The 25506-nt window shown below is 41.3% G+C and overlaps 1 protein-coding gene across 4 annotated transcripts in view; it reads right to left on the bottom strand.

Moving 5' to 3' along the window:
* Window positions 1-1586: 1586 nt before the first annotated feature.
* Window positions 1587-25506, bottom strand: part of LOC309697328 (plexin-A1-like) — a 330439-nt gene continuing 306519 nt past the window's right edge. For all 4 annotated transcript variants that reach the window (XM_082519167.1, XM_082519170.1, XM_082519169.1 and 1 more), the window contains exons 25-33: window positions 22819-22965; window positions 22146-22305; window positions 20692-20795; window positions 20491-20587; window positions 17890-18080; window positions 14899-15068; window positions 14028-14240; window positions 10693-10843; window positions 1587-7797 (exon numbers count right to left, since the gene is read on the bottom strand). In XM_082519167.1, coding sequence (XP_082375293.1) covers window positions 7702-7797; window positions 10693-10843; window positions 14028-14240; window positions 14899-15068; window positions 17890-18080; window positions 20491-20587; window positions 20692-20795; window positions 22146-22305; window positions 22819-22965 — 1329 coding nt within the window. In that variant the 3' untranslated portion in view covers window positions 1587-7701. The remainder of the gene's footprint in view (window positions 7798-10692; window positions 10844-14027; window positions 14241-14898; window positions 15069-17889; window positions 18081-20490; window positions 20588-20691; window positions 20796-22145; window positions 22306-22818; window positions 22966-25506) is intronic.

Below are 25506 nucleotides of genomic sequence, written 5' to 3'. Positions count from 1 at the left end.
ATGTTTGCCTATCTAGATAACAAACACTCTGAGCATCAATGTCCAACTCACCAGAATATTCTTTAAGCATCCTTTTCCAACGTAAATGGTCTGGTCTATATAACATTCAGTCTCTGATAAAAGCATTATGGAGCACACTTGTACTTGAGTATGCTTCCAAAGAATTGAACCACCAACCGTCACAATTAATAGATAACTTGCTTTAACTCCTGAGTGTTTTCTGTCCTGTTTGGTTAGGTCACCCCTAACTGGTCACTGCAGTTGGCTTCCCCTCCTGGAGCTTGGCCATACAGGAGGTTTCTTCCTTTTAAAAGGGAGCTTTTTGTTCCCACTGTTGTCAAGTGCTTGCTCACAGGGGTCATCTGATTGTTGTAGTTTTCACTCTGTTATTGTAGCGTCTTTACCAGACAATAAAAATTAACTTGAGTGGACTGTTGTTGTGATGTATACAAACAAGAACTGAACTGAATTAGGTCTAAGCATGAAAACTACCTAAAAGAACTCGAGGGGTTCATTTTTATCCATTTTTAAAAGGATCAAAAGTAACTGGACAAACCAACTTAGTTTCAGATATGATTGTTTTGAATACTTGGATGAAAATACTTTGCAGTCCATGAATACTAGAAGTCTACAAAGCATCACCATATGATGTGTTTGCTCCCTTGGTATTTTCTGCTAAGGATTTATTGTTCGCAGGTCTTTTTGCATTCAGCTTTGTATGTAATGATGGAAAAGTATGATCTGCTGGGTTTAGATTAGGTGACTTGCCCATTTAATAATATTTAATTTATTTGCTTTAAGAAACGTATAAGTTGCTCTTACAGTATGATTTGGGTTAATTTATCCATTTGAGTCTGACTATGCACTTCAGAATTCAGTCTTCTATTATCAATACCAGTTACAGCCATACAAACCCACGTCATTACACTGGCCCCACCATGTTCAACGATTGATGTGCTGTGCTTCAGATCACAAGGTGTTTTAGACATATTGTCTTTTGCAGATTCATGATAATCTTGCCATTCAAAAAAAAACAAAAAAAAACAAAGAAGATTTATACTATAAACAAATTCAATGGCACTGGGAGATTCAAAGGCACATTTTCCACCAGGTCATTACTGCAACACAGCACTCGTGTCTGACAGTGTCATTTGAGGATTCACTGGTCTGACACTCACTGGGATAATTTCAGTCTTTTCACATGAATGGGAAAGTGACTAGATATGGATGGATGGATGATTGTACTCTTGAAACTGAGCTTTGCATATTCATGACTCACATCAGTAAGAGATTTCTGACAGTAAAGTCTGCAAAGTAAAGGCTTATCATCATCATTTTCAATGTCCTCCTCAACATCGGTGCAGTAAAACAGAGGGGGAACGAGTCAAACACAGGCAGCAGTTTTTGCTCTACCAGAGTACAATAATACTGTATTTAGATCTCACATGTGCCGCTTTTGATCTTCTGTGTTCTCTCGTGACGACGAGCACTTGAGATAAACCAAAAACTTGTTACGACTTTCAAATCCGCAACTTTGAGGGTACGTAGGGATATGGAAGAGCAATAAAAACATCAGACGAGCCAGATTTAGCAAAAAACATGTTTAATCTCTCCTTGATGCGTGTCTATTTACACGTAATAAATCTGCAAAATAGGAAAGAGCAGGATATTTACACGGGCGTGAAACAGCCAAAACCTGTCACAGCAGCTTCAAGTCTGAAACTCTTAAAAAGGTATCAGAATTCATAAAGTATTAAAACTGTTTAAGGTATTTTTTTCTTTCTACCTCTCTCCTCTTTAATCTGTGTGTGAAGTTATTTTATGTCCTCTGCTCCGTCTCTCAGATGTACTTTAATCAAAGTGAACTCAGCAGGCGAGGAAGCTGGAACTGCTGGGTTGAAAAACCCACGAGTGCTGCTATTGGGGTTGGGGGTTAGAAATGGCAGATGAGGGCAAGTTTAAATGTTGTGTGGCAATGTTTCGTCCAATGGAGGGTGCATCCCATATGGGCAAATAGATACATTTGACATATTTTCATAAAATGGCTTAGAAAGTACAAGAAATGAAATTGGTTCCTGGATTTTGTTTTTCTACAAAAGGTGCTGTTCTTTTCTCAATAAAATAACAGCGTTAGATTAGAAGATTGATACCACTCTCATGTATTTTATACCAATCTTAACTTTAGCATAAAGAAGGGGAAACGTCTAGTGCGCTATAATCCTTGCATCTTTAAATCAAGGTCCTTTACACTGGGTTTTATGCCTGGACTAAGGGGGCTAAGTGTTAATAATGAACAGATACCCATTCTTGGCTAACAAAATCCACTAATTATATGTCATGTTGTTGTAGATATTTTGTCAAATTGGATGACGTTTTTCATGAAATGCAATCTACATTCAAAATGAAACATGAACTTAATGAACATTAAAAGTTGGAAAAACCTTTCAATAAAACTCTGAAGCTTTGCTTTTTATCATCTTTACTTAAGACAGACCCTCATATGAAGCTGGAAGATATTTCATCTTCAAATCTGTACACAAGCAAATTCAAGATAGCTGACTTCTGGTTAGACTATGGGTATAGCCACAAGTTGGGGTTTTTTTTATAGGCCCACACGATGGCTAATTTTGTAGGGGCCGTTATCTATATCTTACATCCATGCACAAGAGCCATAAAACATGAATATGTAAGTTCTGGTGTGTCTGCAAAGCTTTGTTAATTACTAATCACGTTTAGTGCTGTTGTTTGAAATAATATTTGAACAAAATCTTCATCAAGCTGTTTACATTCTAATTGGCTAGCTAGGCTACCTGTTTGTTTTATCTTATCTCTTTAGGGCTCTGTGCTAAACTAAGCTAACCATCTGCTAGCTCTGACTTCTCATACAAAAAAGTAATGTCAAAGTTGTAATAATTCTCTCCTTAAAGTGAGAAAAACCAAGAAAGCAAATAAGCACATTTAGTCCATTACTTTGAGAAAAAGACTTTAAATAGCAATCTCAGGCTAAAAGCTGCCTACAGACATTTCATGTAATTAGCTTACTTTAATCTTGTCTTAATATTAGCATGAAAACAAACAATAGCCTCAATCAATATAAAGCAACCCTAATAATATACATCAACAAAAGAGATGTAATTTATCATTTTAGAGGGATTTTTGTGTCAAATCTTCTTAATTACATTCACTGTTTGCAGGATACACTCCCCCCATAACACACACCCTTAGATATCATATTATTTTCACACTGTCTCCAATTAAATGGATGCAGTTTTTTACATAGCCATCTTTGAGGGAGTTATCATGCCTGGTTAGCTCTTGGCTACTTTAGTATAAGCTAGGCTAGATGACACATGACTGGTATCAGTCTAGTAATCTCACATTTAAAAGGACATATATATTTACATATATTGTATTTGTTTGTCAGTTTTTGACATGGACATTGAACAAAATAGGAATCATGTACATGGAAAAAAGCATATAATTTTCCATGTGGGTAGAGGCTGACAAGGCACAGCAAAAACCTATGTGTCTGTCAATCGCCAGGAGAATCTCTTTCACCACCTCTTTTCTTTTCCCACTCCACCCTCCTTTTTGACTGTGTTTTTCTACATGAAAAGAGGGGAAAAAACAACCCAGATGTGATGGAATGGACAATGAAGCGGTACCGTGGCCTTCAAAGCACTTCCTCTGCCTTGCCTGAGTCTTTTCATCTTTTACCTCAACAAGTGCTGTAGCATAAAACAAGAAGCACAAAACTAAGAAACAAAAGCATCAAAAACCAAATGGGCCTTATCTCACCATGTCTATTTTTTTTCCTTTTTTTTCTCCCTACAAAATTATCCTAGGGGCACTAACAACGACTTCTTCTTTCAGTATCACAAAAATCATTTTTTACAAGTCTTCAACTGAGCAAGTGAACACCAGTCAAACATCAATGTAAGAGTCCACATCCTCAGATTGTTTCATTCATTCAATTTGAACAAAACGTGTTAATGAACGCCTGTACATGGAAGTAGCATTGCCTCATTCATCAAGGATAAAGACGGAGGCTGCTTTTAAATCACTAAAACTGAGCACTAAAAGTTTCTTGTGGAATAAGTGAAAACGGCAAAGAAAAGTCTCTTATCACAGAGCTGTGCTCGGGTTGCAGATGCATAAAGCTTTGGTCAGTCTCTCTGTATGTTATGTTACCCTGTGCAGATCAGTGGTTCAAGTATTTAAGAACATACAGTACGTTGTCATCCAATCCAGACGCACATTTGTGCTGTCAGATAAAAACATGGTGTGTTGGTGTGAGAGGCTAGCATTCAGATTAGAGATTCGAATGTACACTGGGCTTTTAAAGGGTCTGTGTCTTGTTCTATTATTCTTTGTTTTACAGCTTTTACTTGACAGCAGCAATATGTGTTTGGTTTGGTGGCATCTGGCTTGGTACAGGTCTGGTATGTGGGAAAAATCCTTAACTCCCTGACAATATGGACAAAGGAAGAAGTCAAAAGGCTAAAGACTGGACAACTTACACATTAGCATACAACTTGTGCTAATGGTCCGAAGTAAAAAAAAAAAGAGAGAGAGCTCACCCTTGATTTCTCTGTGAATTGATTGTTTAAGGTAGCATGTAACAAGCACGAACTAATCGCTAACAGCCGGCTCGCATGCAGCGACTGCCTCACAATAACGTGGAAACGACTGCGCCGACTTCGACTTCTTGCCAATACTTCTTGCCAATACTTCTTTAGGATTTGTCCGTGTGACAAAGCCTTAGACTGGAAGGACTGCTGCTCAAATATAAAATCCCAAAGAGACGAATGTGTGACTGAATCCTTTAAACTTAAGTAGCTGAAACACCAGTCGCACCAAATGTGAAAGTCACACTTTCAGTTCAAGCTGTAGAACAGCTGTGACATTGAATTATCACTTGGGGAATTCATCAGTTTGTAGTCCGTCTGGTGCGTTTTAAGGTGTTCACACACTTTTTAGTCCACTAGCTGCTAATCTTCGTTCTTCACAGCTTAGGAACAAACTAAATAATTATTTCATTGTAACTTTGAATTACATAAAAATACATTAGAGCCTCGACTGTAAATGTTCATTTTTAGATTAAACATTTAGCAACTGGAGCACTGAAACGGCTGCGTATCGTATTTATATTACATATTAGACAGGTTTCTTTTCCAGGGTAATCTGTCACTAACATATAATATACGTAGTAAGTGTCTTGTGCAGGGATGCATATGGTTACATTAACTTCCAGTTACGAAAGAGATTCTGGTTTGTGAAGCTCCTGATGCAACGCAAAGCTCTTCAAAGCCATCTGAACTGGTCTGAGAACCCTACTGTTATCTGGTTACAAGGTCTCCACTCGAAAAAAAAAACTGAGGGAAGCACTGCTGAAGAGGAAGCGAACATAAGCAATTTTGATGCAACTGTTTTCTTTGAAGTTACAGTGTCCTAAATGGTGCATTTAACCCTACTCTTTTACACAATTTTTTCCCATTTATTATCAAAGCAAACACATGTAGAGAAGGTTTTTTTTCAGCTCTTCCGTGTGATCTGGGTGTTGATATGTCTTATCTGGTGGTCTGAAATTCATGATACGCTTTTACAGGATGGAAGAACATATATACATCACCTTGGTTTGTATCTTCTGGCCTTGATAAGTAGCTGTGTACACTCCTAGGGAAGAGGAATGTTTCCGAATGTTAACACAGAGCAGCGCACGGTGCAAGGAGAACATTTGCACTTTTTTTTCTCTTCTTTTTTTTTTTTAACCCTACAAAACCACAGAACAAAATAAAAGAGAGAGAAAGGCCTTCAACTTGTACAAAAAACCCCACTCACATAAATCAAGCTACATTTCATTATCTTTTTTCATAAACCACATTCACATTTTCAAAAAACGGACCCTTTAGCTTTACCGTCGTCACTTCGGAGTAGAAAACAACAAAAACAAATAATAAAACCAAGAAATATTAGACAACATCTTCTGCACAGCAAAGACTAGCCTTCATTTTTGGATGGCACACCTTATAGAAAAAAATGTGTTTCAGACAAGCTGGGAAGTCTAGAAAACAAGATCGGGAAGCTGTAAAGCACAGTGTGCCAGGGATCAGCTTAAAGGACTGCTTGGTTGCCTCTGCGGTCTGCTAACGCAGCATGAGGCTGGCTTCCACACAAGTGACTTTTGTCTCATCTAAATCAGCTGACTGGGCCTTGTGTTGTATTTGGTTCCTCTAAAAAACAAACACAAAAGCACTGCAGGTTGGTTTGCTCGTAGGCGGCTTCCAGACATCATTTGCCTTTTTGCTATCTTCAGAGCCAAAGATGTAGCACGCCCCGAGACCTCACGAAATATAGAAAGTGTCTGCGTATGATATATTTATATATATATATTTTTGCCATTTACCTATTTTTAAACTTTCAGTCACTAAGCATGACAACATTTTCATCGTAGCACGTTTCATCTAAACGGGGAAAAAAAAGAAGTCTCTTCGCACTAAACAACATTTAAAGTAAAACATGGCACAGGACGACTTTTTCCTCGTGTTTTTCATAATTTTTCATCTTGGAAATATCAAATCTTCGTCTCAAACGGATCTTTTGTACATTGAAATGAAAAACAGTTTGTTTTTTTCCCCAGTTTTTCATTTGTTTTAAAAATGAAAGGTTTGTATTTATATCTATCTATCTATATATATATATATATATATATATTCATATATCCTCTTCTCTCTTTTGATTTAGCTTTGTTGTGCAAATTCAGCAGTAACACAAGAAGTGGCACAGCACTGGGGAGAGTAGGCAGTTGGACGGGCAGAATCAAATGCAGTAACAAATCAAATACAGAGTTATGAAACTGACAGCGTCCTTTGTTCGACTACAGTGGAATTCATGTCGATGGAGTGTTGGAAAGTCAGTACTGGAGGAAGAGTTTCCCTGCAAAGTCCTTCCTCCCGGTTGCCCTGCAGTGGCAAGCGGCGCGTTGCCGAGAATCCACTCTACCGAAGAGTCTTTGAGCAACACGCTGAATCTCTACCTGCTCAGTGGCTGCTGCTTTGTAGCTGTCCCTGACCTTTGACCTCCTTGTGGAGGGGAGCAACAGTAAAGAAAGAGAAATTCCTCACAGAAATCAAGTATTCTGGATTTTTTTTTTTTTTATAGGCTCAGAGTCAGAACTGCAGCTCTGGCTGTGAAAAGATACTAGCTCTGGGCTTGTTTCAGGTCCAGCTTGATGAGTTTCTGGTCACCACTGTGCATGTACCATTCCTGATTGTGGCCAAAGCTGCTCCCGTGTAACTGTAGACGTGATGAGGGACTTGATGAAAATAAATGCTCTCCTGAGCTGAGGTCCAAAATCGGCTGAGGTTGGGGACGCACTTGATTTGGTTGTTATGGCAGGCTCAGAGAAGAAGAAGAAGAAAAAGAAAGGCAATGGGGGAGGGGGTAAAAGTCAACCCGGCTGCCGGGACTTTAGTTCCAAACTCTGCTGTCTCTCTCGAGTGTGCTGCTGCTTACTGGGTGCTTGTGTTCTCGCAGTCCTTTCTGCTGCTGTAGATTGTTGTTTGTGACGGCGATGGCGACAGACTTTAAACGTCGGGTGTTAAAACGGCGAGGAATGGGGAGAGGGGGTCAAAGTTGTTGGGGAAAGGCGTGTTGGTTAGCCAGTTCTCCTGCCAGCTGAGGCGCGCCATTGGCTGATCCTCAGCTAGATAGAGCCATGGTGTCGATGACCTGTTCCAGCTTGCCGCGTAGTCGCTGTCTGCGTGACTGTTCGTCCTTCTGTAGCGCTGACAGGATCTGGACACACGGAAGGAAACAGATTAGAGAGACGCCTTTAAAACCTTGAGCATGCGGCAGTGCAGCGTGGGCGCCGCTGTTATGCTCCTTAGCCATGAATTCACAGTTACATGAGCCAAAGGAGCGCTCTGTTGCTAATTTCCCTTTTAGTGGTTAGCGACTACAATTGCACTCACGCTGACAACACGAGCAGGGCCGACAGGGCAGGTGTTATGGCCAGTGGAATGTCTTGTGATTGGATGTTAATGGCTACTGAGAATGACCAACAGGAGTGCGTTATTTTTCATGATGAGAGTGGGGAAAGGAGGATGTGGTATGAGTGTGAGGACGTGTGCATTTCATCTTTATTTTTTAACGCGTCTGTCTGAGCGCATTTGTTAGACGATGGGGGCCGTGCAGCTGTCTACATCTGGATAATAGGTCATAATGAAGGGGAGCAGTTGGTTTGAATACAGCCAGCTGCAAACAGCCAGCTTAACTACCGTCATACTGCTGGTATGGAAGAATGGAAACAAGGACAAGTGGGGGCGTAGCTCTCACCAATTAAAAGCATACTAAAGGTTGAGGAGGGAGAGGTGTGTAGTATAGATATAAGGCTCTATTTTTAAAACAGCACATTCCATGCAAGCATATTTCAGCAGCTCACATGTTTGGAGAAGCAAATAACACAAATATAAAGAAAATGCACAGAAAAATTAACCATACATTTGTTGGCTTACATATATATATATACTAGAAACTAGAAGAAGAAACCCTAGCAGCACCTTTAATGCTCACTGTTTAGCACGTTCGAATGCGAGGTAGTATAAAAATGTATCATTAAATGAAAATGAAAAAGCACCAGAGGATGAAGGCTGAAGTTTTAGCCAAAGATATCCCTCAATATTTGAACTGGGTTGGAGAGTGAAACCTACTGCAAAACTGATAATTCCACCCAATCTGAAGTACTCTCACATTCACGTTTACCAACTGAGCATTTTCTCTTGATTAGATTTCTAAAAGCCGTCAGTGTTAAAACTGGATTACATTTAGTTCAAAAGTGAAAGTTTAACAGACGTCTTTAGATCAGACTGAGCTTCCATCCATCCATCTTCTTCCGCTTTATCCAGGGCCAGTTCGCGGGAGCAGCAGCCTAAGCAAAGAGGCCCAGACCTCCCTCTCCCCAGCCACCTCCTCCAGCTTATCCGGGGGAACACCAAGGCGTTCCCAGGCGAGCCGAGAGATATAATCTCTCCAGCGTGTCCTGGGTCTGCCCCGGGGCCTCCTCCCGGTGGGACATGCCCAGAACACCTCACGCAGGAGGCATCCTTGTCAGATGCCCGAACCACCTCAGCTGGCTCCTTTTGATGTGGAGGAGCAGCGGCTCTACTCTGAGCCCCACCCGGATGGCTGAACTATCTCTAAGGGAGAGGCCAGCCACCCTTCGAAGGAAGCTCATTTCCGCCGCTTGTATCCGCGATCTCGTTCTTTCGGTCACTACCCACAGCTCGTGGCCATAGATGAGGGTAGGGGCGTAGATCAACCGGTAAATTGAGAGCTTCGCCTTTACACTCAGCACCAGTCCGTCTGTCGATCTCCGGCTCCCTTCTACCATCACTCGCGAACAAGACCCCGAGATACTTGAACTCCTCCACTTGGGGCAGGAACTCATCCCCAACCCGGAGTGGGCACTCCACACTTTTCCGGCTGAGAACCATGGCCTCAGATTTGGAGGTGCTGATCCTCATTCCCGCTGCTTCACACTCGGCTGTGAACCGTTCCAGTGCGAAATGGAGGCCATCACCAGTCGAAGCCAACAGAACCACATCATCCGCGAAAAGCAGAGATGAGATTCTGAGTGTGAAGTGAAAGCCCTCCGCCACTTGGCTGCGCCTAGAAATCCTGTCCATAAAAATTATGAACAGAATCGGTGACAAAGGGCAGCCCTGGCGGAGTCCATCACCCACCGGGAATGAGTCCAACTTAATGCCAGCAATGCGAACCAAGCTCTTGCAACGGTTGTATAGGAATCGAATGGCCTGTAGCAATGGGCCAGATACCCCGTGTACAATATCGTGTCTTTATAGATATGCTATATTGAAAATTCCTTGGGAAAATTTTGAGAAAAACGTAATAATGTTGTCCTCATCTGTATTTGTATGAACCTGGAAGGTCAAAACTAACTGTTCCTACATGGCAGTGCAGCATGATGGCGCAGCGGTTAGATCCTCATAGGTTGTGGGTTTGAATCTGCGGGCTGTGCTGATGATGACGAGACGGCTTTTTTTATCTAAATGTAGCTGTCCCGGGACGTCTTATGAACATCCTGAGACGAGCCTTTTAACATTCACTTTTTTCTTCATTAAATACCGTGTGCTACTTTTTTAAGCAAAGAGTAAAATGAGTGATGATGGTGTTGGAGAACTTCTCATCAGACACACACTATGAACATGATGGCACGTGGGTATATAGAATTTAGCGGTTTAAATCCCAATAAGTGCATTTAATGTCTTGCTTGAGACTCTGCTGGTTGTTCGTGATTTGTTTTCTTAACTGTGAATGCTTATTCAATAAAATGAATAAGCATCCTTAAAATGTGGCACTATTTCGTTAACACATTCTTGAGTTTTAATCAGCTGGTAGCAGCAAAGGATACTGTGCAAGCAGGTCTTTAAAAAAAATCACCTAAATTCTGTTAAGCTCCATTAAGTTCATAATGTGCTGAGCTCATGCCTTAATGTGCATCCTTAATGGTGGTAATACCTTCCAGCTTGTACCGATGTGGACTGGTTATCAGTGTTATTGAATTAAAATGACCTCGTGGTATTAGTCAAAACAAGTAAAGGGAGGCAGAGCACGAATAATTACAACATTCTTCCCTTCTTCTATATTTAGTGCTGGGCAGTGGGAGCTTACCTCATCTTTGTATTTGACGATGTAGGAGTAGATCTCGTGCAGCGCTGACATGCTGTTGAACTGGCTGAGGTGCAGCCGGGACTGCTCCGCTAGGTAGGCACTCATGTCCTGATCGCTGATGGCTGGCATGCGGGAGATATCGGAGTAATACCTAGACAAGAGTTCAGGCAGAGTTGCGTGTCATGCCACCTTCGTGTCCATTCACACCTTGACTTACTGCCTCGACCTAAGCTTCCCATTGAAGGATTAATGCAGCTTAATACAATTTCTTTGCTGATGGTTAGCACCTTGTTAGAGCACACATTGACCTACTTTGCCATTTAATTGAAAAATAATGAGATTAGTAAAATAAGAGACGGCTCAATTCAACTCAGTTTTATTTATATAGCACCTAAAGTCACCTAAGGCCGCCTCTGCTACAAAAACCAAACAATTAGACGATCCACTATGAGCAAGCACTTCGCAACAGTGGGAAGGAAAAACTCCCTTTTGAAAGGAAGAAACCTCTGCTAGAATCAATCTCAGGGACAGGCAAGCGTCTGATGGGGCCGTGGGGGTGAGGGGAACATAGGAAAACAAAGCCAAATTCAGTTTTTTCAGATGCCCACCTGCTTATGTAACTCGGGAATTGATGGCTTCGTTGTCATGGTTGATGTTAGGGCCCTGGGTCGTTCTTTCCCCCTTATGTAACAAAACTGCTTAGCATTCCCTTTGCAAGCCCCAGCTCCTGATCGATGCATACATGTGCTCTTTATTTTGCCCTCCTCGCCTGACTGTTTCTCCTGTCTCCCTCTTGCTGCCATATTTGACTGGTTACGACTGTCAGACTGTCATTCAGGGCTGCTGTGATCAGTGAGTAGCCTGCTCCGTACATTCTTGCTAACTGCTACGAAAGGGTACCTGTTACTGATCCTTTTAAGTACCTCGTATGTATAATGTTCTGCAGGCTTTTTGCCTGCCAGCTTTTGATTATATAACCTGTTTGTTTAGTCCTGTCAGGGGCATTAAAACACTGGGACGCAGGGCCAGGAAGCAGCGATTAGCACACTCGCACAGTTAGTTGACTTCCTTTGTAAGATACTCACTTACAGACGTGCTATTTATTCTGTAATGTTTGTTTTCGAAAGGAAAGCCAGCGAGCCTAGCATTTCTTTTCTTTTCTTTTTTAAACAGAACAGTTTGATTTGGCTCTTACATTTCAGTTCTAAGTCCAATTATATTTTATCCATCCTATCCTCTGTAAGCTTTTTGGTGACTACTTTGTGACTCTTATGGATATTGACGGGAACCTAGCTGGGTTTGTAACAGCTGATTCATCCTTTACTCATTCATATTTCATTAATATTTCGTTTTTGAGATGGTGATGCTCTCAGTGAAACAACAACCTTAGTATTATCGACTCAGTGTTGCTGGCTGCACTGGGAGAGTGAAAGGTCCGTAGAAAGTGAGGCAGGTAAAAACACAATATATTAAGAAAACATCCCAATACTGAGCTGTACCTGGATCTGTGTGCATGATCCATATCTCGGCTATCTCAAGGTTTACTGCAGCAGGGCAGCGCTGGGAGGAGAGTGTAGGTTTGGAGGCATAATGGAAGCAAGGTTCAACTGCACCCAGTTAAATCTCACCTATAAATCCTTATCTCACGCTTCCTCCAAAAGCTCTGTGGAAGCTACACTACTTCCTGCAGCATATTCAATTCAAGCTGCTCAACATAAAGAAATACACAGCGGTTTTCCCACAGATTTAGACTCTGTTTGTGACAGTAGAGTGCACATGCATTTATGTGCAGGAAAGATTTCTTAAGTATTATTATACATTATATGTTATCAGTTTCTGCACTGCAAATACTTTTACATGTCCTGACTTTACAACAAACAACTGAGAAGACAAGCACTCGCTCTCCACCGTCTCTCATCCAGTGGATTAACTCCAGCTCCACTATTGTGGATTGTGGCCGTCTACAGCAGGCAGTGATGTGATCTGCTGCATCGGCCATCTTGGTCCTGTGAATGAACCAGCTCGAGACCTGCTGCAGGTTCAGGTTAGAGTTTGCAGTAGATCTTCAGAGCAGAACAAAGGCTAGTTTATCCAGCCACAGTTCAGGATGGCAGAGATGGATTATGTCTCACCCTGGGACAAGATTCTCTGAAGAAGGAGCTGAATAATACTGAGAAACTGCCGCAACAGCTACTCACTGTAGAAACATATAAAGGAGAGCACCAGGGCTAGCTCAGCTTTCAAAAGAAAAGAAATAGGATTGCCCACTAATGAACTGATTATCGATCGTGCCATTTTTTTAGATTAAAAAAAAATGCTTAGTGAGATTATGAATGTACTTAGGTGGGCATTATATTTGGGCAGGTATCAAACGCTGTACTCTACCAGAATGGTGTTTGTTATCAGCCCTTCTGTTTTACCATTAGCAGTGAAAAACCTGGAAATCTAAAAAGGATTAAAAATCAACATTATATATATATATACATATATATATATATACACACATATATATGTATGTAGAGGTGGTGTAATGCACGCTGCTGAGCAGCAGATAGCTTCCCCTCCCTAAGCCTGGTTCTGCTGAGGTTCCTTCCTGTTAAAAAGGAGTTTTGCCTCCCCACTGTTGCCAAGTCCGAGCTTACAGGAAATCATCTAATTCGTTTTTCTTTCTATTATTATGGGGACTTTACCTAACTAATATAATATACTAATATAAGGCACCTTAAGGTAACTGTTCTTGAGATTTGGTGCTATATAAAAAAAACTAAATTGAATTGAATTCAGGTAAATTTAATTACACAAAATTTGAATGAATTGAAGGAGAAACATGAACAGAGCGCCTCTTGCCCCTAAAGTGGAACCGCAGGTGGTGCGATCACTTAAACATCCTGGAGTTGGGCAGAAGATTAAGAGGCTATGGCTGCTTCTTAGCAAAATCCAGTGAAACCTTTGTCCTCTTCTTTCTTTTTGTCTTAGAACTGATCCATATGGAGCAGCTCTCACTGTAATTTTACTCACTCTTTATAGTACACTGTATTATATAGTGATCGAGACAGCTGTAATTACTGCAGAGTGGTTTCTTTGCAGTAATTTAATCCAACTATTATGCTTTAAATGCCAGATAAAGTTCAGCCTGTAACGTTGCTACAGTCTTACAGCTGTTTTTAGCTTAATAGTTTAATAGTGTAATTAACTTTGATTATAACGCTCCAACTCATTTTTCTCTCACAGCTCATGAGGAACTTTTAACATTTAAACTGCGGATACAAAAGGTGTCCTCCCATCAAACGTAGCTGTTCTCAAAGTCTTCGCGTTTGGGTCAAACTCTGACTCACCTCTCGACCCAGTTCTTGTAATTGGGGATGTCTTTAGCGTAGAGAAGCTTATTTGAAGGCGAGTCTTTGCCTAGTTTGTGCTCCGATGTTGAACAGGAGTCCATGAAGGTCTGGGCCACCACGGACAGACAAGCATCTGTGATGCTGTTCTTATGAATGTCGAATACAAACTGTGGGTTCTTGATCACGTTCACCCAGAACCGGAGAGGGAGACTGGAGAGAGAGCAAGAGAATAAAACCCAAAAAAGGTTTATTTCGAAATAAAAATGTAACATCGTGTGATTAAGTGCTTTCCGTCACTAGCTTAATTCCACTTGTAGTTCTGTTTTTTTCTAATTAGTTCACTGTGTGCATTAAAGCCGGCTTTAATGCACACAGGCAGTGCCGGGGTCCTCGGGGATCGTAGCAGCTGTGTGGCTGGAGACGAATGCTCTTCATTGCTACGGAAACGCAAAATTTTATTAAATAATTTATGAATTACAAACACTGCAAATCTAGTCTGAAGATCTTATTATAGGAAGCACCCAACACAGCATTTTTTACATTTTTCTATACATTTTGCAGACTTGGATGTATCGATTTAATTCAGTGCAGCATTGTTTACAAGGATATTTACTTTGCAGACACTGCGATTATTACTATATTTTGGCATCCATTCAAACCTCTTTGAAATGCACTTTGATTGCAGTCATTTTCAGCGAGATTTAGACTCCAGCGCAAATGTCACCAGGGCCAAACGTGAAAAGCGCCTGAAGATCTCATTACGCTGGAGGTGAAATTTGATTGAACCGAACAGGGTTACATCCGGTTTCGAGAACACTTTACATTTAAGGGGAATTAGTTTTTCAGCGGCTGCAGATTTCTGACTCACCAGTTGCTCTTCCAGGTATGTCGTACATCATAGTCTGTGATGGAGTGTTTGTCAGCCTGCTCGTCCAGAAAGTCAAACATATACTTGATGGCCAGGGGCAACGCGCTACCTCTGTGGGCTGTGCTGAAGATGGTCTCAAACAGGTCGTCCACAAACTTCTGTAACGTACCCTAAATGAAGGAAATCAGGGTGTACTTTAAAAAAGAAATGTAAGGAATATTTTAACAGTAATTGTAGCTGTAATATCAACTGTTTTAATAATTTCGAGAGGTTATTACAGACCAACAAACTGACTAAACTTCTGCTAACATAGAGGTGCTCACACTTGCTGATCAAACATCTGGCTGCTACTTTTAATTTCTATGGGATGTACTTAGTTTTTTTTTTAACTTTTCTCAACAGTTTCACTACACTGTCGGGTTGTTTTTAGTCTATAGGCAATCACTGAAAGTCTTATTTAAATGTTGCTGTGATTCCCACCACACCGGTCAAAATGGCTTAGAGGTCTTTGATATTAATGATGATTATATACAAGCATAAGCTGCACTCTTATGTTGAACAAGCATTCTGACATTTTAGTACAGGTGGTGTTCCCATATTATGGTAATCGCTCTGACCTTTCTGATATTTCTGTCAGAACCACTTTAGTCACAAGAGGACTGTTATTTTAGTGGCTGTAATTTATATATGGAAGTGTGCCTCTGTTCTGGGACCTCCTCACCGCTCTAAACGCATACACAGAAAGCCAAAAGGCAAGGAGAGCAGTGCAGCAGTCAGTAAGAGCGAACATGACTTGAAATAGAGGAGCTGGGGTGGAAGTGGTTTGCAGAGTGGGTTAATAACACTTTTCATATGAGCCATCAGCAGATCTGTATGAAGAGCTGGATCAGGTAACTCTATGCTCAATGTTTGTTTTGGGTTTTTTTTCCTAACTTTTATTGATTCTCTACATATGTGTGCAATAATTTCTTAGGATTAAAAACATTCCCACATATGCTTCCCTTTCAAATCAGCCTGACTATTAATTAGAAAGGAGGAATATCTCAGAGCTCAGGAAGCCAGCATCAACATAAGCAGTTTCATGGCACTGTGAAGCAGAATATAATGTACCATTTCCAGCTACTTGTATCCACAGCACCTGAATGGGCCTCGAGCGTGTACATTGTTACTATGAATGGCCCCAGTGGGAATCACAGCGATAACTCTGGCTGTGAGACTTACTTGCTCTGCTGACTAAGCGCTGCAGAATCACAAACCAGAACCCCGGCTCTTGGATTTGGATAGCGCTTTCCTCCAATGACAATGCCTCAACATAATTACCTCAAATGTAGCTAAATTAATTTCCCTAACACCACATTTGTCACCCCGACTTCTCCATCTGGCAGAATCTATTACTGAGGAAATATATGTCGGGATCATATTTAGTCAGCCGCTGCAAAATGGAGCAGGAATTATTCCTGCAACGCTTGTGAATGAAAGCAGGTAGATCTGCATAGACGAGACGCCGGGGCAAACGGGTTTGGAAAGGCAGCCATAAGAGAGACAAGGACAAGATGAGCTTCTGAATTGCATTTGCCTCTCAGTTTTTTTTCATCATACATCGCCAAATCTTCAATCCCTCAACAAATTACTCTTCTCCTGACACCTTGTGTATCTGCCTCCCTACCCTCTGCACCACAAGCCCACCTTTTTATTAATCTGTTTTTTCTTATTACCACTGGAAATTGAAAAGCCAGCTTGCTTGTAACTGCTGCCCATTGCTACATTTCCCTCCCCCCTCCTACAATTAGAAAGGAGAAGGTGAACTGAAAGACAATGAAGGAGAGGGGCAAAGACAGGCGGCCTGTTTTGTAATGCAAGATTCCAAGATGGAGGGAATGGTTACGAGTATGTTTAGCTTCACCGGTAACACATTTAGTCAGTACATTTCACTTGCTTCATGTACAATAAAGGCTTTGAAGCAATCTCGCCCAATGTAAAGACTCAGACAGAGTTATTAACACTTAAAGAGAGGGACTACATACATGCCTACTAATTTTCTACCAAAATTCTTCTCGGAAAACAAAACCAACCACTGAAACTGCACTTCTATCTGTGTCCTGTCACTTTCCTTCCACTGGCGTACCACAAGGATGGGTGCTTGGTCCCCCTACTCTTGTCTGACGATACCCAGCTATTGTACCTTCCTAACGAGCTGTCTCACAGCACACCTCAGCCCACCCAAACACCATGATGGATGGCTACCTTCGGCTCAACTTCTCTAAGACTGAACTGGGGACCATCTGTTCAGCCCGGCGTTATGTTTTGTCTACACAGAAAGCATTTCAGCTGTGTTTTCCCCCCTTGTTGTCTGTCTATTCTCTACTGGAACAGATAAGCTCCTATCTTAATAAATCCATCTGTCTGCACAGGCTGTGTAATGTCTCAGATTTTACTCTTTACTGTATCCCCAGACCCAAAGCATATTTACACTTTTGGAGTATATGTTCTTACTCATTATGTGTGTAACAAGAGTGGCTGTATACTGGGTTCTCAGTGCCTCCAGACACTGATATAAGTATTCATCCCCTCGCCAACCCTTGTCTCCTGCGTGGGCTTGCAAAAAGCCTTCTAATTTTCTACCTTGTGGGTCTGTTCTGTGAAGTTTCAATCTGTGAATGTAGTGGGTCTTTGACCTGATCTCCTGCGATGACAAACCAATTGCTAGTTGCATAAATATTCTCATCAATGTCTGTGATGATGTAATTTGATAAAGATAAAGACCCCTCAAAGATGTGGGGACACTCTGTATTAGAAGTTTCCTCTCCTTTTAAATAGGTGAGGTGAATCACTCTGCACGAAAGAGCTGAAAATGCTGAAGAAGAGTTTTACTATTAGGTTTTAGTGTCCCCCTGATGGTTTCAAGTGCTGTTTAAGAGGTTTTTCCACTCTGACTAGAATCAATATATATATAAAAAAGAAGAGAGTGCTGTTTACACCCCTGCCCCTTACTTTTGTAGCCAGCAGCCTGGTCAGGTAGATCTCAGAGACCATCTTGCTTCCCCGGTCGCCCTCCCTCTGGTCTGAGTGGTCGTGGTTTTTCACCAGGTGCCACAGTTTGGTTCCGCTCTCCAGATCGGGGGTGATCATGGGCGTTCGAGAACGTAGGCTGTCTGGACTACTGGCCGTCCTCAGCATACTCTCTAAATGAGACAAAAACAGAATTACTGTAGAATTACTGAAAATACTCAAAAATGGTTTAACTGACCCAGAATCTCTACCATCTGTGTCTGGTTCATTATTCATTGTGAGAGTGTCATGATTGGAATAAAGCAAGAAGAAATCTGTGACTATTTCATGTAGGATGGGGGGAGGGAATGTGCCAGGGAGGTAAGGTGCACAATATCTGCTGAATATCTCTTGTTTCTGGGGTAGAAAGCTGGACTGGAGAGAAGAGGTGGCGAGACCAAAGATGCTAATGTGTGTAACCATCCACATGCTTGGTGAAAGGACAGTAAGGAGTGTGGATGATAGAGGAGAAGTAAATATATGGGGAGGGTGGAGGGGGGTGACGGGAAAAAAAAGGGGGAGTGGGCGAGCGAAATGGACGGAGAGTCAAAAAGGTCAGGAGAGAGGGGTGAAATGGAGAGTAATGGGAGTGCATGGGATAGAAGAGTGAATGAGGCTGAGTGGGATGGTGTAGAGTGCTGCTGTTGCTTTTGCCAGTGGGGTGCTGAGTGGCTTTGATTCCAAGCTCATCATGACCATTGGTGGCCAACAATTTTGCCTGTTCTAATAACACCCCGCTACATGCACACATTCATGCACGAGGCACACCAACAGGATCATAATAACAAACAAAAGGGACACAGTCAAAGAGACTTTTTAACCAAACTTTTTTTCACAGTGGAGCAAAATAGCTGGAGCCTTGCAGCAGTGTGAGATAGTTCACTACAAGAGAGGTTCAGAAATGAAACAGGTCCTCAATAATGCCATTCTCAAACAGTGTAGGTGTTGTGTGATGCACTGATTAAACCATTTATTTTGTTCCAAGTAGAATCAATAGAAACTGGCATATTTGCAGTGAGAAAGAATTTTTAGTCGGTACTCCCATATTTCAGTTAATCATACGTCTACTTGCATATAATATGGGCCACTTGTGCTGTTAAACCCTCGGTAATATCTATCAGCTTATCAAGTTTTGTGGTTGTGTTGATTTTCTCTAGCAGATGCTGTAAAAATGCCCTGCAAAAAACACATTTCTACACCTGCCAACATGTAGCTTTGAATAGTACTGGATTTAGAAGTTAAAGGTCAAATATTTCTATCAGCAGGTGAAGACTCTGAGCTGCAAGGAGGGTGAATATTGGACATGCATTCATCAGGTGGCAAGAAATATGACTCCAAGGAGACAGAATGCTGGTGTGTAAACAGGCAGCAGTTTTCTACTGCTATTTATTTGCCTTAAAAGCATAAAATACAATTTCAGATAAAGAGTCAGTTTAAACAACGTGTGGAATCCTGACAATAGTGTGTTTAAGTTAATAATATATTAACCTTTCAAACATACAAAATAGGCGTCCCACCAGGCTCCAAACTGGGACCACTTTTTTTGATGTGACGTAAAAGGGTTACATCTTGGATAAGTTGTCATGACAGCCAGGTGAAATATATGAAGTAAATACGAAGTATGAATAAATACAATGAATGCTTCATATTAAATAAGAAGAAGTTTGCTGATGCTCAATAAAATAATTGTTGGGAGTTGGGCATGAATCTTTTTTAGCTTTTTCATTTTGGCATGAGGTATGCTAGAAATACAGTTTGAGAACAGCTGTCATTGAAAATAAACACTTTGACCAGCACTATTTTTTCTGAATGCTACATTTGAGGGAAAAAGGACACATCTGACTTTTCCACTATTTTCAGGTCGCGCAATTGACATCAGAGTCGGCATTCAGCAGAAAAACTAGCATGTCAATTTTCCATTTCCATATAAAACACACACAAAAAAATAAAAAATTCAAATTCTAACCTAAACATTTCATTTTTTGGCACAGGCGTTTTTGGAGAACAGCCACACTGATTTGGGGCTACAGCAGATCAGCGGCAATGATAGCAGCTGTGCATGTGTGAGGGTTAATACCCACTCAGCATCAGATGAGGGGTCAGTTTTTTTTCTCACCTCAGAGTAATTTATCCTCTAAATGGTTTAATTTTCCAGTGGAAAATACCATACTGTTGCTGGGGCTCTGTCTATCTGACTGCTACGTGTCCTCTCGCTCTCTCTCTCCATCTCTTTTTCACTCTGTCAGCTGGGGATCGAGGTGTCTACTTTAATGCCTGTCATTTATGGACTGCTTGGAAATAGCCGTGGAATAGCCTTGGCCTGCGCTGATGGCAGTGGATAAAAAGGATTGCCATTCACTCAGATGGAGGTAAAAAAAAAAAAGAAAAAAAAAAAGTACCCCAATCATGGCCATGACAAACAAAGACAACGACTGAATGAAAGCGAGTTAGAGGCTCTGAGGGGAGGCGAGCGGTCAGAGAAATGGGGATCATTGACAGACTGATTTAAACAGGATCGAGGCACGATGGGAATGGGAGCCGTACCGTATCTGCTGAGGCTTTTGGTGAAGGTGGAGGAGTTGGAGATGTTGTAGGCAGAGTTCTGCTTTGGCACCAGGGCAATCACTGAACCATCTGTTACCTGCACAACAAAAACAATACACACACACACCACCAAAATATTCAGTGTATTACTCTTGCTGAGTAGCTGGCTCTTGACGTCTGTCCTGCTTTGTGCTCGTGTACCTGATAGTGAGCCAGCGTGTTGAGTCTTTTCCAGTCGTTGTCAATCTTAGTTGTGACATCTTCATCCTGCAGGATGATTCTGGCTATCCGACCTTGACGCCATTCTTTGAAAAGAGGAAAGCCGAGTTGATGGCAAAAAGCACAAACACAAATTGCATGTGTGTGTCATGAAACTGTGTATCACTTGCCATCATTTTGCATTTGTGTTTTTTATATCTTCAATGTAAAAGAGGTAGTTAGTAGGTTTATTAAATTTTACACTGCAAAATTACATTAAAGCAACTAACAATTGATCAAAAGCCTGTATCCAATGTGAGAAAAGTCCCTGGACTTAACATTCCCGAGAACAACAGAGAATTGATACTCTGTCGTTTGCCTCATTTCCACAGAGCAGTTTATTCTCTTTAAGCTTATTGGTTTTTCTTACTGAGTGGCTATTTGCAACATTAAAAGTCCAGATAATGATGCCGCATGCTTACTCTGCAGTATCGTGCAGCAAGCAAGCAACGTTAGCAGCAACCCGAGTCACTGAGGGAGGGGCTAAAATGAGAGCAGGATTCTTTATGGTAAAAGCTCGAGATATTTTAATCTGTTGGATGGATAAACTGCTGTCACACCAAAAAAAATAATAATAATAATTAAAGAAACACATTTTAATCAGAGAGCTGCATCAAGTAAGTTAAACTTCTTAGTTGTGAGGTATGCATACAAGAATGTGCGGGCCATACTAACTACTGAGTTAGTCATTTTAAGTTTCGGCAAAATGGACAAGCCTGCTGGATCACTTTTATTTCCATCAAACAATGTGGCATCCTTTCATTCCTAACACATCACTAAGTCCATATTGATACAGATATCAGTTTTTGCCCATTAAGATCTGATCTATGCATGTCTTTTATCCTGTCTTTCTTCTCTTACTCCAACCGTTCACAGCAGATGGCCCTGCCCCGCCCTGAGCATGGTGTTGCTGGAGGTTTCTTCCTGTTAAAAGGGAATTTTTCCTTCCCACAGTCGCCAAAGTGCTTGCTCATACGGGGTTTTTCTCTGTATGTATTATTGTAGGGTCTACCTTACAATATAAAGCCCCTTGAGGTGACTGTTGTTGTGATTTGGGGCTGTATAAATAAAATTGAATTGAATGTATATTTAAATTATACACATATATTACATACATATATATGGGTTTCTAGACTTTTCTAATGCTTTTAAGTCATCAAAAAAGTTTTTCAGATTAACGTCATGGCAATCTGGGCTTAAAGGCATCGCTGAATGTAGTATGTTCATTAAAGCTAAAATGGGACAATGAGCTACAGTGCACTGATCTCACCCGACTACTGGATTTATGCAATTCTTATTGCAGACGTCTAAACAAAATGACTGGAAAAAAACAAATGAATCTGCTTTTATTTGATTTTATCTCATTAAGCCTGCACATACAGTCCTGCATGTCTTACCCAGGTCCATATCAGAAGCCTTTGGCCTTTGCGAATAGGGGCTGCCTTTGTACACGGCATCGAGCAGCTTCTCTTTGACCTGAGTGATAGTGTCGCAGTTGAGACACTTGACTGTCACCTCCGGGGCGTTCTCATTCTCTGGATTTACACAGTGCAGCGTCTGGAAACATTTAAAAAAAAAGCATAAAAATGGAAGAAAAAGGGAAAAGACAAAAGAAATTAGGCTTTATCAGGAATATGTCAAGAACGCTGCAAACAATGAGCACTGGTTAGTTGAATGGTGTAAACGGTTGTTCAGGTTGTCCAGCATCACTCTCGCACCCAGTTTGTTTACAGCAGCTCATTTTCAAACCTGGACACATCCCTCGTCTATTTAGGCAGTTTGAGAACATAATAACTCGGCATTCGCACTTGGGAGCGGACCAAAACAACTGTAGCAGACCCCGCTGATGAGTAGGTTTGCCTGCATGTTTCCAAGCTAGACCTGTTTTGTTAACACTGGGCAGCAAATGGGACGGTCCACGGCCAACTCCCTCCAAATGCACCGCACGCTTTAACAACCCGCATTTCAGCAGCTGACTGTTTAGACTCTCATGTGACTAAAACTTAACAAATCGAATGATTCGGTCCCGAGCAGATAAAACGGGCCTCGAGACACAGCGAGTTTACTGACCAGTGTTTTGTAGTCAATCTGTTGTCTGATGAGCTTGTCCTCACTAAGGGAGTAGCGGGCTTCTCCTGTGATGGCGTCGATGGGTCCCTTCTCCATCTGCTGCTTGATGGCACAGTAAAGCATGAAAAGAGGCTCCCCGGCACACTCCTGGCGAGAGACGAGGCAGAAACAGACGAGTTATCTGGAGATCAAACACAGCGCGATTTTTCTCTTTTATGTCAGAAACAGTCCTAAAGAGGGAAAACCGCCCAATAATTCAAAAATCCCCCCAAAATTTAAAATGAAAATAAACAAAACCCCTAACAGAACTTAATAAACACAGTGATTCAATTTAAATCTGGTTCCTAAGAACGTTTGCTACTCTGAAGACACTGGGAATACTTAAATGTGTAAATTAATAACAGCGATGCAAAATGCTGTGTGTAGTAAGGCGCTCACATAAATGAGTAAATGAGGTAAGTGTGTGTTTTTGCAAGTGTCTGGAGAGCAATTAAAAACAACAAAAACTGGGTAGAATTTACGCTCAGTGGCCACTTCATTAGATACACATTCCCAGTAGTGGGTTGTTGGGGTTTTTTGGCCTACAGAACAGCCTCAATCCTTTGTGGCATACATTCAACATTCCTCAGAGATTTTGGCCCATGCTGACATGACAGCATCACACAGAATACATCCATGGTGGGAAATCTTCTATTCCACCAAATCCCAGACATTTGGGTTGAGTGGACTGATCAGGTGGATCATTCTGGACCTGAGATGGTTGTGTGGCACCAACAACTACGTCAAACTCACTTTTCTTCCTCCTTCTGATGCTCTCTTTGAACTTCAGCAGTTTAGTCTACTGTGTGACTAGCTGATTAAATATTTGTGTTAATGAGCAGTTGAAAAGGTGTACCTAATGAACACTTTTGGAATCGTGACTTATCCATTCATCTTTCAAGAAGAGGGTGACAAAATACATGAATAATTAAAGAGCTTGACGGTGAAAACTTAAAAAAAAAAAAAAACAGGATTCATTTGCTCAAACTGGAGATGGAATATTTCTGTAACTGTGTGCAGAGTAACATCCAAGTTAATGCATCACGGACCGTGCTGACCGGCGACTGACATGGCTGGAAAACTGCATGAAAAAGAATTCTTCACAGTCACGTTTCCTTCTCACTCCCCCCTTTATAGCCTATCTGTCCGTGTGCGTCCGATAAAACGGCACCAAGGATTTTACATTTGGTTTCCCCAGACGTTCAAATTCAGATGCAATTTTCTGTGCCGTGGTGAGCAGTCAGAGGCGATAAATTAGGTGCGGCAGCTGCTTTTCTCCCTCCTTTGTTGTCATACGGTTCTTCCCGTATTTTCTACCTCTGAATAAAGAATGCCTCAAAATGTTTACAGCGTGAAATCAAAAAAGCAACTTTTAGAGTTTCCTCAATTATGCAAAACACACATCATCATCATCATCATCATCAAAAAAAAAATAACTTTAGTTAAATTAGTTACTAGTGATTGAATTTCTGGCTTTCTTTAACAAATCCTGGCAATTTCTAACACTGTCAATGATCTGTAAACGAACGAGATGAAATTTCAGACCTACCCGGAATGACGTCTCAAGATGTGAAGGACACAGTGGTGTTATGTAAACATCTTTCCTTTTTTTTGTTCCAGAGGGAGGCTGAAAGCAGCGTTACGTAAATCTTTTCAGCCTTCTCTCGGAGCCGAGCTTATGCGACCAGACATAGATGTTATAAATATGTTGCCCACTCTCCGCTCCATCAAAGACACTTGCCAATCAATAGTGTCATTAGTCATCACTTGGGCCCAAGGAAAAACACTTGCGAATGAAGTAGCGGCAGTTTAGAGGAGAGAGAAAGGACACATCACAGCCAATACTCATCCTGACGAGAGTTTAATGATCGACCGCGCAGTGCTCAGGGAGACACTTCAGACTGTGTGCGCGTGTGCGTCTGCTAGAGATGCATGAGGTCCAGCTGAGAGCAGGGGAAAGTACTAATTTATCCATCTCACCTTCAAGCACACTTAACAACTCGCTTTTTCTTTCTAGCGCGTGCATTCCTCCCTTGCGTCCTTTTTTCCTTCTTTTCCACCATAATAAAAATCCTCAGTTCTTTATTCTTACACCATCTTCCTTCTTTACTTTTTCATCTATTTCCCTCATATATATTCACACATTACATTGCAAAGTCCAATGTAAAAAATAAAAGGAATAGGAGGTTTGTCTTCAATACAGTGGCTAAAATGGCCATCGCCGTTCCACCTAATTGTGTTTTTTTGTGGCCACATATGTAGTACACCAAAGGTGGAGGCGAAGAGAACCTGTAGGTGTTTTAATCAGCGTCTGCACCTTCAAACTCAAGAAATGAAGGATCGTACCTATGTTTTATCATCTGAGAGGCGTCCCTTTCACCAAAGAAGCGAAAGAGACAACGGGACCTGCATCTGGATAAAATGCCACACATCAAGCTTCTTAAACTGAAGTCAGAGCATTAATACATGGAAATACGAATAAACATCCTTAGTTATTCCCAGTACTGTCACAATTATTTACTGTCAGCAGATTAAACATGTGACCCTCCCTTCTCCAAACAGTTGCCAACTAGCCAGCTAAAACAACAACAGTTGCTTATGTTGATTGAGTGTCAAAGTCCACCAATGCTAGATCTATCCCACTAACAG

This window comes from Aulonocara stuartgranti (assembly GCF_965226115.1).
Source record: "Aulonocara stuartgranti genome assembly, chromosome: 20".
In the NCBI taxonomy this organism is placed as follows: domain Eukaryota; kingdom Metazoa; phylum Chordata; class Actinopteri; order Cichliformes; family Cichlidae; genus Aulonocara; species Aulonocara stuartgranti.
The sequence above is the reverse complement of the archived record's forward strand: the minus strand, read 5'-3'. Positions and strand labels throughout refer to the sequence as shown.